Source organism: Pygocentrus nattereri, chromosome 4 (assembly GCF_015220715.1).
Source record: "Pygocentrus nattereri isolate fPygNat1 chromosome 4, fPygNat1.pri, whole genome shotgun sequence".
In the NCBI taxonomy this organism is placed as follows: domain Eukaryota; kingdom Metazoa; phylum Chordata; class Actinopteri; order Characiformes; family Serrasalmidae; genus Pygocentrus; species Pygocentrus nattereri.
The window spans coordinates 45844696-45860285 of record NC_051214.1 but is presented as its reverse complement, the minus strand read 5'-3'; the positions used below and the strand labels follow the sequence as shown (position 1 = coordinate 45860285).

At 41.0% G+C, this 15590-nt stretch overlaps 1 protein-coding gene across 1 annotated transcript in view; it reads right to left on the bottom strand.

Moving 5' to 3' along the window:
* Positions 1–1807: 1807 nt before the first annotated feature.
* ints9 (integrator complex subunit 9) overlaps positions 1808–15590 on the bottom strand; it is a 38677-nt gene continuing 24894 nt past the window's right edge. The window contains exon 17 of the mRNA XM_017695630.2: positions 1808–5250. Within this exon, the coding sequence (XP_017551119.1) occupies positions 5074–5250 (177 nt within the window). The 3' untranslated portion in view covers positions 1808–5073. The remainder of the gene's footprint in view (positions 5251–15590) is intronic.

Below are 15590 nucleotides of genomic sequence, written 5' to 3'. Positions count from 1 at the left end.
TTTGGGGGGGAAGTAGGGGGAACCAAACTCCTTCTTTAGTCATTTTCCAAGATATGGGCCTTTTATTTGTGAGGTCATTTTGGTCTGCGGGGTGTTTTTTTTTCAGGTTGGTAAGGCGGCGTCTGTGTTTACGTGCCTTGCTTGTGTTCACTGTTGAACACCCTTCCGTCCCTGGAGAGCCGGATCTGGATCCCGTGACCTCACTGATGGGGAGAGGTGCTTTTCCCAGCATCCCTCAGCAACAGCCAGGCTGAGAGAGAGACGAAAAAGGTTCAGGTTACAGCTCAGCCACACCATGTACTGCAACACTCTTCACCCCTGTTCACCCAGGGCATCCAACACGCATTAACGGCCAAATCTATACTGTTTCAACCCCCTCTTCTTCGGACCAAGGTGGACAGACTCACCGCTTCACTAGCTCTGCTGATGTCCTAGCCCAGAGGGGTGTGGGGCTGCATTGCTGAGGAAAGTCCCAAACCACAAGCAGCTGGACTGCTGCTGAGCTGCTGGTCCACATAAACGTGTTTGAATAATTGGCTGAGCTCCTATAAACTTGGTCAGTAACAAGTTGCCGCCTTTTCAAAGAATGTTCTGCTTCTTCCAAAACGGCGGTCTAATAGAAACAGGAGTGCTTTGTTGTCTTTAAGCTGAAGGTTGTGTAATGTACTCAGCCTGTGCGCTTAAACGAATCATACTGATATGAGGGGAGGCTTTACACTAGATGTTGGAACATTGCTGTGAGGATGTGATAGTATTTAGCCACAACAGCGTGAGGCCAGGTACTCATGTTCCATGGTCAGTTCTGGATCACTCCAACTCATCCCAAAGGTATTGGATGAAGCTCCACTGCTCCACAGCCCAATGCTGGGGGGCTTTATACCCATCTAGCCAATGCTCAGCATTGGGAATGGTCACTTTAGGCTCAAGTGAGGCTACTCCAGAACATCCCATTCTATTGGTCAGTTTCTACACAGATCATACAAGCTACAAGTGTCCCATATATGCTGCAGATTCAGACTGAATTAAAATTCTTCCACATTTACTACAGTTTACTGCAAAAAGTACACACACTGCAGATTCAGACTGGATTAAGATGTATTCACAATTAATACTGTCAAACTATGAAAATATACACGCGGCAGGTGCATGCTGGGTTAAAATGATTGATCCCGCTACCTCCACAGGAAAGAAAACCAGAGTTGAATTCTGCTCCAGTAAAGTTTATCATCAACCGAACTTCTTTGCAAGAGTTTGGAGAGAGGGAGATCTCAATCACTACAGGCATCTTTTAGCTTTTCTTTGAAACGAACAACATCACAGTAGTGTAGAAGAGATCTACAAAGAAAGATCATCCTCAGAGAGGGAATCTCAGAAGAACAGCATCTAGTTATGCAACGATATCGGAAGAATATCTAGGCCTTTTGAAAAATAAACCCAAACTGAACAGAAGAAAGAAAATGACTCTTCATTCTCCAAGACGTCCTCAAAAAGAGATTTGAAAACAGAGTCGAGGTGGAAAGAAAAACGCTCTAAATGCATCAGAAATGCAGTGATAAGGGGATTAGCTGTTTAATGACAATGGCATTTGTAAAAACACAGCACTGGGCCTTGAGCATATATATATATATATATATATATATATATATATATATATAGTACATACAGTGGGGTAAAAAAGTATTTAGTCAGCCACTGATTGCGCAAGTTCTCCTACTTAGAAAGATGAGAGAGGTCTGTAATCTTCATCATAGGTTCACTTCAACTATGAGAGACAATATGAGAAAAAAAAATCCAGGAAATCTCATTGTAGGATTTTTAAAGAATTTATTGGTAAATTATGGTGGAAAATAAGTGTAGTATATACTATATACAACTATAACTACACATATATGGCCAAAATATGTGGACACTTGAACAGCACACATATCGCTGTTGTCAGAACAAAACCTCGTATCTCCATTTTTGTTGTTTTTCAGTTTTTGACGTAATTTGAAAAAGCCTGCTGCTCTCTACATTGTGTGTATTTCATGATGAATGGACCAAAAGAAACGGCTCAAAATGACACAGAAAGGCTTCTGGTTCCATTCACTTCCATTAAAAGTAAAGTAGGTGTTTTCCTTCTCCTGTAAAGTTACCATTTTTGAGATACGAGGTTTTCTTCAGACAACAGCGATCTATGAGCTTGTTGGACATTCCATTCCAAAATCTTGAACATTAATATGGAGTGTGCAGCTGCATCAGCTTTGCTGGAACTAAGGGGCTAAACCTAAACCCTGAAAAATGGCCCCAGACCATTATCCCTCCTCCACCAAACTTTACTCTGTGTATGATATGCATTCCAGTAGTTCGTGTTCTCCTGGCATCCACCAGATTCATCCATCAGACTGCCAGATAGTGAAGCGTAATTTATCCCTCCAGAGAACGTTTTTCACTGCTTCAGAGTCCAGAGCACCTATAGTTGACCAAGGTAGATCTAGCATGTCAGAAATTTCACACACTGTAACATCACCATTACACCACCTCCACCAGCCTGGACTGATGACAAGGCAGGGTGAGTCCATGGACTCATGCTGTTGGTGCCAAAATCTGAGACTACCATCTTTGTGGCTCTGCAGAAATCCAGCTTTATCAGACCAGACTATGTTTTCCAGTCATCTACTGTCCTGTTTTGGTGAGCCTGTGTCCACTGCAGCCTGAGCTTCCTGTTCTTAGCTGGTAAAAGTGGAACCAGTGTGGTCTTCTGCCGTTGTAGCCCATTCACCTCAAGGTTCGATGTGTTGCACATTCCGAGATGCTTCTCTGCTCACTGTAATTCTACAGTGGTGAGTTACTGCAGCCTCTCATCAACAAGGCATTTCTGTGCTGCCACTCCCTGGATGTTTTTTCTTTATGGTACCCATCTAAGTAACTCTAGAGACTACTGTGTCTGAAAGTCCCAGGAGATCAGCAGTTATAGAAGCACTTAAAGAGCACGTCTGGCAGTAACAGTCTTTTTTAACAGTATGATGTGAACATTACGTGAAGTTGCTGGCTTGTATCTGCACGATTTCATGCACTGCACTGCTGCCACACGATTGGGTCTGTAGATAACTGCATGAATGAGTAGATGTACAGGCGTTTAATGGGCTTGGAGAGTGTGTACAAAAGTCACAGTGTCCAACATGCCACACGAGCCTAAGGTCACCATGTCTGGACCTTGAATTCTGTTCCTGGTATATGTGACCAGGGTGTATTACCAGTGTGGTCATTTTTTAGAGACTTTATTTTTAATCTTATTTATATATCTTTTTATAAACTAGCTGTACATTTTTTAAAACACTAATTACTGAGCACCAACACACACTGCAGGTTCAGTTAAGAGAAACTGCCAGTTTGCTTTAACCACTAAAGTGCACAGCTATGAGCTCCGTCCCCAAATATTTCATTATCACCAAGTGCATTCCTCAGAAAAAAAGCATTTAACTAACAGCAGTTGCACAAAATCAATCAAAATCTGTGAGTGCTGGCAGGGATTACTGGCCTGCTCAATCCTGACCCCTGGTGCCAAAATTTTGCAGTTTTTCAGGCCGTATTTAAAAACTGCTGCTACACCTGAACCAAGATGTTGTATCATAATTACAGACGACTCATTGTGCTTTTTCATTTAAGAAACTAAAATGCCAGTCTGGCCCATTAAGAGTACATAATGTTATTTATATTTTGACTTTGGCTCACAGAAAGTGCTGGAAATGTGTGTGTTTTTGTGTTTATCTAGTCCACACTCTGAGCTTTGGGTGTAAAATTAATAATTAAAAAAAAAAGGCCACAACAAACCAGCCATGGCTGTAAAGAAATCACAATCTGCCATAAAAGTTCACAATCAGTGCATCTCTAATCACTTTAACAACATGGGTAGCTTACCATGTTCACTATCCTCTTTCATCATAACAGGGAACACATTTCTACATATTTATTACAAAAACAATCCAAAAGCTGTTATACAAAGGACCGAACACCGTTCTGTTCTGTTAACACGATGCTTTCTGAATCACATTTTAATTCCTGCTTGTTTTAAACGGTAAAAAAATATACCGTCATCCACATTGTGGAAATTTCAGTAATGTATACCAATGAGGACTTAATGCAACCGAGATGTGTATGTCTCGTATGTGTACAGCAGGCCTGCACGATTTACTGCAATCACCATACTGGCCTTTACAATACTGAAATCGCCAACATGCAAATGAGCATCTGACCATAAGTGTTTTACTGTTTCTCTGCGCATCCTGACCAAACACGGCTCCAGATTAGTTTCTGTGAGTTTTGATTAATCAAGGTATCCAGGTAATCCAACAAATGTAAATAATTTTGGTGAAAGTAATGTAGGCCAATTTTTGCACAAGTATTCATCACTGTGTTTTAAGGTCATGCCCAGTGCCAAGCATGGGCTAGAGGGGTATAAGGCCCTCAAAGCATTGAGCTGTGGAGCAGTGGAACTGTGTTCTCTACAGTGATGGAGCTCCATCCAACACCTCTGGGATGGGCTGGAGTGCTCCAGACAGACACATCAAACAAAGAAGCTGAACATTGGACTGACCACCCCAGAGTCAACCGACGAGATCAACCAACGTCTAAGACTGAACTTTGGAGGTGTGTCTGCAGATTTCTTTGAGAAACTGAAATAGAGTCTCCTGAAGAGAATGGAAGCTTGAATAAAGGTAAAGAGTGACACACTGAACACTCAAACATCTGAGATTATACTTTTGATATACTGTGATTTTCAGTAAAATGATTTTTTTGCTTTTTCCTGATGCTGGAAAATGTATAACTTACACATTTCATGACAGTTTAGACTGGAGATGAAATAAAGGGACTTTTGAACAGGACTGCATAATCACAGTTGAAATATCTAACCATATAATGATAATACAGAACTCTGTTTGTATCGTACAGGCCTGCTGTCCACTAAGCCTCAAATCTGCTGACTTTCGTAACTTAAACCACAAATGTACTGAACCTGTGGTTTCAGTCGTGTCTCAGTATTTAGTGCTGACAGATTACTGAGTCTCTGAGTCTAGCTGAAAAGGCAAAAGGTCATAGTTTCTGGAGAAAGCGGAGCACCAGATCTCTCAGAGCGGTGCGGAGGGGCTCGTTGTTGTCGCAGACGATGTGCGTGGCGTCCTCTTCCAGCTGGATAAGCGCGTCCTCGGCCTGCAGGTGCAGTATGTGTCCGTCCGCCGTCTCCTCCACCTTCACCTCCGTTATGCCACTCTGACCACAAAAAACAACACAATAAACAAGCAATTAATAAATTATACAGCACAGTCGTAGCTCAGCTGACGAACAGCTAAGAGGTGGTGTTATACTCGTCACTCCGCTGCTGCTTCCCTGGCTTCATGTAGCTGCATCAGACTTTAAAACCCTGACGCTCTCTGCTGGCAATAGACAAAACTTGATCCATACATAAAGCCCTTTAAGCTTCAAGTAGCTTGACACACCACCCTTCAAGACGCATGGAAGACAAACATCAAGACTCTTCTTCCACTTCCACTCCGAGTCCCTAAGTCCTCAAGCACAAACAGATTTGGATCTACAGTGAGGTCCATGCATACTAGGTTGTTGGCATTGTTAGCACATTGGAATTAAAAACATTATTACATGTGAACATAAAGTGCAGACTTTCAGCTTTAATTTCAGGGGACTTACATCCACATCAGGTTAACGGTGTAGGAATTACAACCATTTTGAAAATGAAAGGGGCTGAAGCTAGCTGAAGAAAACAGGTCTAGAGCTGATTTCAAGTATTGCATTTGGAATGTGTTGCTGTTAACTCTCAATATGAGGTCCAAAAAGCTTCACTGCCAATGAATAAGCCAATATTAGGCTGAAAAACCCAAACAAACCAATTGGAGAGAGTGCAAAAACATTAGATGTGGCCAAATCAAATATCTGGTACACTCTTAGAAAGAAAGAATGCACAAACACCAAAAAAAGGCCTGGAAGACCACAGAACAAAACTTTGGCCATGTTTCTGACTTCAGGTATAATAATAATAATAATAAAAATAATAATAATAATATCTTTATTTATAGAGCCATTTTCATACCAGTGGCATCCCAGGGTGTTTTACGGACAGGCGATATTGTAAAGTAATAGACTAAATGACAGATCGAATTGAACAAAAATACCAAATTTTAATTGAACACTAAGTAAAAGAGATGCGTTTTTAAATGCTTCCAAAATGTGAGCTCTGAGCTTGGCTGTCTAATAAAAGGTGAACTGAGCTCCAGAGTTTAGAAGCAGAATAAATGAAAGAGTCTCTCCATGTTTCTGTATTTTATGGAAGGTGTTCGCAGATGGTCAGTCCATACAGATCTAAGATCACATGTTGGAACATAAACAGACCAGACACTCTGATGTAAGCAGAGCTTTACGGTCATTTAGAGCCTTAAAAAAAAGTTTCTGAGTTTGACCGGTTACTTCTGAGCCCCCAAAAATGGGGGGTTGTGTATTACAATGGTTGTAATTCCGTTTACCGGCTTTGGATGTCAAACCTGGAAGTCTTCTTTTCCATTTTAACTTTGTCAACACGCATATTTTTGGGCCTGGTATAGGTATCAACACAGTCTTGTTTCTGGCAGTATCTTATAGTTCGGGGGAAGTTTGGACTAAATTATTTGCTTTAGCCAAGATACACTGTCTTTTTTTACAGTCTGCTCTGTGTAAGAGCATCTGTTAAACGCTGCAAATGTAAATGTTCTGATCCAAATCTAGAACAGAAAAATTTTGCAGATCCTGAAAAAAATTCCCAATTAATCCAAAGCCTAACATGTTTAGGCTAAACATACCTTTTAGCTTTAAATTAAGATTTAGCTTGAGAACCAAAATGTTTGTGTTGTCTAATTAATTTTATTACATTTGTGTTTTAAGTATCTTCAGTTTTATTTTTAGTTCATATTTATTATTCTGTAATCTCAGTTATTCTCTCACAGTAATTGCCTTAATTTGCATGTACAGCACTTAAGCCTTACGTACACAAAGGTTATTACTTTTATTACTACAATCACTGCAGCCATGCAGGTTATGATTAGTCGCAGGTGCGGCTGATTTTAACGGGCACTTTTAGCGTGGCTGTTGATGACCTCTGCAGTTCCAGAGGTGCTCAAATTACCCATAATCCCCTCTGCGGGACACTTGCTGCTCAGAGAAGGCATTTAGAGTTCAAGTGGACAAGTGCAAGGAGTGTACAAGTGGAGTCTGATGGGTAAAGCTGTTTATTTGTAATGTTTTACATTAGAACTCCACCAGTCTTTTCAAGATTTAATCTAATTTAATCGGTGAGATGTAAAGAGTGATTCCGAGTGGTTTGGTGTGAAACGGTTGATGGTAGAGACTCAGATTTCTTTACAGTGGTGGTGATAGGAACCAGAATTCACCATGACTACCACACAAACATAGACATTTTATTTACTACCCAAAACCACCAGGGAACCTACACATGTTCAGAATTCTTGCATAATGAAATCTGAAATAAATGTTTTCTTCAAGGACTGGTTTGCCTTACAATGACAAAGCAGCATATTCATAACCATTTCAGTTAAACTCAGACATCTGGTTCCTATCACCAATGTGAATAATTCTGACTATACGTCTCTCTAGAACGAAACCTTTCACGCCAAATCACTCGGAATGACTTTATTTACATCTCAACCAATTCATTATGCACAAATATTGAAGTCAGGTGACATCCGACCTGCAGGCTTTTCTGGCTGTTTCAGATTGTTGCTTAATTCAAAGTATTTCAGTGCTGGAAATGTGCTCTGTTGTATCTTGTGTTTTAGGGCCTTATATTGTAGTCTCATAACATCTTATCATGTACTGCTCAATAGTGAACATGTTAGCTGTCTGACCAAGCTGTGTGTCTTTATTTGTCTGCTTTATTTGTCTGCTTATTCTTTTACATTATACAATTTATTTTTCTTTTTTTCTCGGGACTATTTTGCCTTATAACACACTGTAGGCACCTCTCTGCCATGGATTGATTTGAAAAAAATGATGTTTTAGGTTAAAACCTTCTCAAAACTACTGTAAAACAATGTCTCGGACATCTGCACTGTAGTTCTTATCGTTTTAGATAATAACTTTCTGGGAGCGAGCTTTTAGAGGTGGACATCTGGTTCCTATCACCACCACTGTGAACAATTGTGACACGAGCTTCTCTAGAATGTAGCACTTCACACCAAACCACCCTAAAGGACTTTGTTTACATCTTAACAGCATCGTATTACAAAATAATACACTGTGTCTTGTATGTTAAGACCTTGTAGTATTGTAGTTGTACTACATCTTACCATGTACTGCCTCGCCAAGCTGTGCGTTTATTTGTCTGGCTTTGGTTTTTATTCTTTTATGTGACTTTTTCATTTTCTCTAGGGACTACTTTGCCTTATAACGCCCTGCATGTACCTCTTTACCATGGATGGATTAAAAAGATAGGATTTAGGTCAAAATCTTATCTCAAAACTATTACGGTAAACAACGAGTGTGTTTACATGTACTTGATAACCCAAAAAACTGCAGAAAATCAGATTTTTCAGTAATCTGATCAACATGTTTACATGCACTTGAGTAAAGTGTTTTGCTGTGTCTTGCAGCAATGGCGCTTGCTTATTTACGGTACCGCGGTCCGTTTTCACACATGCGCAGACTGAGAAATAGTAAGGGCCTATCTGCACTGAGAAATCTGATTCCTGAGCTAAAATTCAGCACTCTTTATCGGATTTCTTGATCAAACTTCTAGACCCTACTCTGATCTAAGAAATCAGTGTGCGCTGTTCACATGGCCATTTGAATAATCAGATAACTGCAGAAATTTGATTATGATCGGATTATTGAGTGCATATAAACGCACTCAATGTCTCAGGCATCTGCAATGTATTTAATATTACTTTATGTAATAACTTGCTGCACGGAAGCTTTTAGGTGCATTCAGCTTTCCAGACGTCTGGTTCCTATCACCACCACGGTGAACAATTCTGACTCTTAACTGTAAGTTTCACTCGAGCCGAGCATTTCAGATCAAACTACTGTTTACATCTCAATTATGCAGAAATTCTGACAGTTCATATGATGTCCTCTTTAAGAATCTCCTGTTGTGCTTGAAAGGCTTTAATTCTGTTCTATCAGCTTTAAATGACTAAAACAAGAGAAATGAATGGAAACACTGATGTGAGACTCGAGAGAGTTATGAGTCTCTTTCTACAGCACGTTTGTAAGTGCATGTGTCTGTTAAACTGCTTTCACACTGAATGTGGAAAATGTATCGCTGTGCTTTCACACACACTGTTTTTAATGGGATGCGCAAGGAAGATGCAGGGCCAGAACTCAAGGACACACAAAGTTCAAATGTTTTGAGCAACCCTCCACAGGCAAATCTCAGCATTGCCAATGGAAAGGGAAAGTGCAGAGCTACGCCATTAGGAAATATCTGATTAAAAAGCACTTAAGGCTGGAACCTTTTTGAAAAGGTATGCAACCATACAGGCACAGCAACCGTAACTATAGTAGGTTTTGTAGAACATTTAACTGAGCAATATAACTGTACAGATTAAATTACAACTGAACTACAAAACTCATGGTACATGTGTGACAGACTCTGGGAAAAGGCTTGTAAAAAAATATTTCAATTAATTTCAATTAATCAACCTTCATTTATATCCAGAGCACATCAAGGGTGACCCTGATTTACAACGTAGCCTAGGTAATTATGTCATTTACTGTCAGCGAATCGTTATGATCATTTAAAATGCCAAACGAAACTGAAAATGGAGATGGCACAGTTCAGCGTTAACCTACATTTTGAATACAAACAGCAGTGACAAAAAAACAAACTGACCAAACCATAAAAGTGATGTCCAAAACTCGAATTCTAAACTGGTTGGATTGACGCGATGCATTCAATACACTGCTTTGGAGTCTAGCCCGTCACCAGCCCAAACAAGGGCTGTTGTATGTTTTCCCGCGCTGTGGTGAAAAAGTACAAGCTGCTGACCTGGGACCAGAATGCAGTGACCCAAAATACATGTACCTTTTCCCCATCTATTCTTTCATTTGCTTTGATCTCTTAAAATCCTGTTTATGCCATCACTAAAAGAGAAAACACCAACTGTGCAAATGACTGCAGTCAGTTACATGTTTGCTGAAATAACTGTGATCAGGTGATTACGTAATAATAGTGACAGGTCTATGGTTGACAATAAAACTGAAAAAAGATGGAACTGTAGACTCTAAACTGTTTAACACATAATTTTAGTGTTTATTTGCAGAATTTAACATATTGGGGCAAAAAATGAAACTATGTAAACTGCACTCAGGAATGCAGGAGAACAGCCTGTTTTTTCCATTATATATATATATATATATCCAATCTGTCGGCACTGAATGCAAGCTGAAAGTAAACATAATTCATTACGTGTTCATGTTGTAGTCAGGGTAAATTCAGTATTGGCATAGAAGTCAGAACTCTAGTATTGTGTGTGTGGGAGAAGCAGCGGCGCTGCAGTGGGATCTGAATGTTACGCCTCTCCTCCCCCCCCCGGGCCTCTGCGGTTCTTTGAAGTGAAGCAGAGGAGGTGGAGCACACGCAGATTCATTAAACAAGACCAGAGAGAGAGAGAACAGGAGGAGGAAAGCTGTAAGAAACGCTGTGCGCTGCAAGAGAACCCTGCTTATTGTTTCTGATGTGCAGCATTAATGAGGGCTGGAAATGCTGGCTGCCTCCAAACCTGTGCTAAATATGGGCCTCACTCCAAACTCGTTATTATGCCTGGTTGGGAAACACAGCAGTATCTGACACTTTTAGGTATGTTTGATTGATTTCAAATGCAAAACACATTCTGAGCATGCTTCTTCAGTCACTGACTCGCCCTAAAAAGAACAGGTGCAAACATTTGACTGGGAGAGTGTGCTGTTACTTATAAATAAAGATATAGAGAAAAATCTAATTTAATAAATTTTCCCCTTAACCCAGCTGCAGTCGATCAGCCAAGACATGTCTGGTGGCCAAAGTTTGTTTCTTTACTGGAGCTGCGAGGCTCAACAAGGAAGAACTAGAACCAACTAAGGGCCTCTGACAACAGTCTTTCGTCAGCTCACCATCACCTCTCGTCTCTTGTGAAAATCTGCATAATTTGAACTCCCTCCAAAAAAATATCAACAATGACAAAACCTGTTTTCTGTGTTTTCAGATCATCTTCAGAGCTCAGTGGGTCTGTATTTATTCATTACAATATTAAATATATTCTAATTGGGTGAACAATATTCACATATCACTTGTTTGAAAGTTCAGGCATATGAATACAAGCTGGACATCACACACACACACACACACACACACACACACACACACACACACACACACACACACACACACACACACAGTATCTCTGAACTCTGTGCCATGCAGTGCCATGCAATACAATAAACTACAAAACACAGTGCAATTCAATAAAATATGATGTACAAATGGAGCACAATAAATTTTAAACAATACTTAATTCAATGCTCATTAAATGCTGTGTAAAGAGATGAGTCTTCAGTCTGCGTTTGAAGACCGTGAGAGACGCCGCTGTTCGGACAGCCAGAGGGAGTTCGTTCCACCACCTGGGTGCCAGTACAGAGAACATTCTCCACGCTGGTCTTCCACGCGCCTTGAAGGATGGCGGGTCAAGCCGAGCTGTACTCGAGGCTTGAAGGGCTCGTGGTTCAGCTCGAGATTTCACCATTGCACTGTCATTTTGTTTATACATCCATAAATATTTCAAACCGCATAATCGTTAACATAGCTTAACGTTTACAGTACATGGTTGATTCACTGGAGGGGACATGCACCACCGCATTGTCAATTTCATAATGTTTATGCAATTTTACTACTTTTTAATTTTTTTTTTGTAGTTGTTTTATTTTATTATTTTTATTTACTTTCTGTTTATGTGTGTGTAAATAGCCTATGGCAATACAACAGCAATATAATAATAATAATAACTGCAATAATAATCTAGGATTAATAAAGTGATCTGTCTGTCTATAATAAAGGTAGTTAAAATGCCATCAGTAGTGATAAAACTCACTGGTGAGGATCCAGGCTGTTCTCTGAACTGTGCAGCTTTCTTGCTTTGCTCTCTTTCATTGTGAGAACGTACAACACACTGTAAAGACCGCACTCTTAAAAAAGATGTTTCTGAGGGTTCTTTAACAAAGAAAATGGTTCAAAATAAAACCATGAACACTCAAAGAAACCTTTTGTATGATTAAAGGGTTCTTTGCATGATGAAGGGGTTCTTCAGACTGATGGACAACATGCTGTATATGGTTCTAAATGGACCCTTTCTGAATGGTTCTTCTACATAGCACAGTTATGATGTTTATCTTCTATCAAGAGAAGAACTCTTTTTGATGCTATACAGAACCTTTTCCATTTAGAACCATATACAGCATATTCTCCAACCTGGTCTAGAGCCAATACTGCAGGATACACCACATAAACCAACACCCATCAACGGTCTGACAGAGACTGATGTGTTTCAGGGCCCTAAATGGCTAGTATAAGGGACTTGAAACCAAAGAGCATCACATAAACTGCATATTTAAATCATCATTCACTGACCTCAAACTGGGCGGAGATGTTCAGTTTCTCTAATAGACTTGATTATGTGGTTTCTGACTCTGTGTGACTGACTGTTATCCATACCATGGACTAAACTGTGTTGGATTGTAGTGCTCAACATCCTAATGCGTGTTTTGTATCAATTTTATAGATAACAGTATATGTACAAACCACATGAACAAGTTTGAGGCAATTCTGTGTTGATATAGGCTTGCAGTTTGCTCAATGATAACTGATGCTATTAAGCTACATTATATAGCTCCATAGCTCTGGTATTAAACCTAAAGAAGCTCACTTGATTTCTGGCTGAATGACTCCATCAAGAGCGGAGGATTAGGGCTGGAGCTGAACGCTGCAGGTAGAGATGTGATGCTCTAACCACTGCATTATGACAGAAACCAACTCAAAAACAGCCTCTGTGACTAAAGCTAGAAACCCCCTTTTTCTCATAGGAGGTAAAGGTACAATGCTACAAAAAAAACTAAAAACATACAGCACCTCTTGAGGTATGAGCTAATTAAAAGTGTGTGGATTCCTCTTGAGCCGGGCGCGGGGCAGAGCAGGAGACGCTGCCTCCGTCGAAAATCACCCGAGAAAACACAACAGCTTTCGGCTTCCAGTTTAATTAGTGTGTGATCGATACGCTATCTGACTGTGGACGACTGCCAGGATTAGAGGGGGAGAGAGGGAGAGAGAGAACTGCACAATAGAGAGGGACTTTTAGAGAGTGAGAGAGAGAGAGAGAGAGACAGAGAGAGAGGGAGAGAGCAAGAGAGATAGCGAGAGAGAGAGCAAGAGAGAGAGAGACATAGAGAGAGAGAGAGAGAGAGAGAGCGAGAGAGAGAGAGACAGAGAGAGAGAAAGAGAGAGAGCGAGAGAGAGAGAGACAGAGCAAGAGAGAGAGACAGAGAGCGAGCGAGAGAAAGAGAGAGAGAGAGAGAGACAGACAGAGAGAGAGACAAGAGAGCGAGCGAGAGAGAGAGAGAGAGAGAGAGAGAGAGAGAGAGAGAGAGAGAGACAGACAGAGAGAGAGAGAGAGAGAGAGAGAGAGAGAGAGAGAGAGAGAGAGAGAGAGAGAGCGAGAGAGAGAGAGCGAGAGAGAGAGAGCTAGTAAAAAAAAACTGGAGAAAATGAGACAAAATTAGGAGTGCAAGTAAAAGAGAGAGAGAAAAAGATAAACAAAGAGCGAGAGAGCAGTACACAGAAAAAGATAATAAGAGAGATGATGTACGATGATGATGACAGAGACAAAGATTAAGAGAGTTTTGCTCTAGTTCCTGTCATCCTGATGGGTCTGAGCTCTGCCTTAGGACAGGGGTCTGTAACGCACCCCTGAACGAACATGTCACCCGTCAAAAGCTCCTCTCTCAGTACACTACAACACTGAGGGTGTAAGGGGGGTAGGGGGACGTGATAACATACCAGAAGAGAATGAAACAGTTTGATTTTGCCTGGAAAACTGCTCTGAAGCACTTTAAGCAGGTTTTTCCACTGAGAGATGAGCTGCGCGGTATTACAGATGTCTGTGTTAAAGCAATGCTTTGGTGAAAAATCTCATTTGCACCATTTTCCACTAAGCCCAGATGTAGCTCATCAGCCAAGACACATCTGGTGTCCAAATTTTGCTTCTTTAGCTTTAAACTGGAGCTGCAAAGCAAATGTTGCTAACACTGGAAGTCAATAGTCACCCAAATCTCTGTAAACACATCCCAAAAAATAGTCTCGACCCACTCAAACCACATCCAGGTCTCCATTAAGGTTGTGCAGATTTGTCATGGTTTAGGACACAGGATGACTTAAAATCAGCAAAATTTCACATTGATCCATTTTTACACCACACACACCAAATAAACTTGAATATATGACGCATAGAGCACCATTTACGTGACGTTCTCCAGACTGATCTACGTGATACGCTGCTGCCAGACTGCTCCTGACCTACAGCGTCCTCCAGAGCCTCTAATTAAGCCTGTAGGACATGGATGAAATGTCTTATTGCAATTATACTGCTGCAGACAACGACACAGCGTTGAGTCAATAGCCCTCCGCAATTTAATCATATATTAATCAAACTCATGACCTTTGCCTGTGCAGTAAGGTGATATCGAAAGGCTGCAATTAAAGAGTTTGATTTATAGTATGCCCTCTGTCTCATTACACAGAGTTTACTAGTTTCAAACAGAACTATTCACTAGGAAACAAGGGCTCCACTCTTTTGTCCTGCACCGCACACCTGATTCATTTCACCAAGGTACGATAATTATTTAGCATCAGAGAGAATTAAAGAGGAAAAAGAGAGAAAACCATCCATCCATCCATTTTCTAAGCCGCTTCTCCGTCAGGGTCGCGGGGGGATGCTGGAGCCTATCCCAGCAGTCTTCGGGCGGAAGGCAGGATACACCCTGGACAGGTCGTCAGTCCATCGCAGGGCAGACAGACAGACACAGTCAGTCACTCACACCTAGGGGCAATTTAGCACGTCCAATTGGCCTGACTGCATGTCTTTGGACTACGGGAGGAAACCGGAGAACCCGGAGGAAACCCACGCAGATACGGGGAGAACATGCAAACTCCACACAGAGAGGACCCTGACCGCCCAGCCGGGGAATCGAACCCAGGCCCTCCTCGCTGTGAGGCGACAGTGCTACCCACCACGCCACCGTGCCGGCCAAGAGAGAAAACATAAGGCCTATTTGAGCTGGGTTAGTTTTACTAAAGGAGGTTGTAACATTAATGGGGTTTGTTCATCGAATGAGTTTGGGATAAAGCGTCTCTGTAACTTCGCTAAATTTCAACAGACAGCCTTAAAAGGTCATAGCATAGAAGGGGTCAGCAACACACGGCTCAGGAGTTGCATGCAGTTCTTTTACAGCCCTGATGCAGCTCCACAGCAAAATTGGAAGGTAAAATTAAAATATTCCTCCTTTGCTGTAAAATAAAGCTGTAC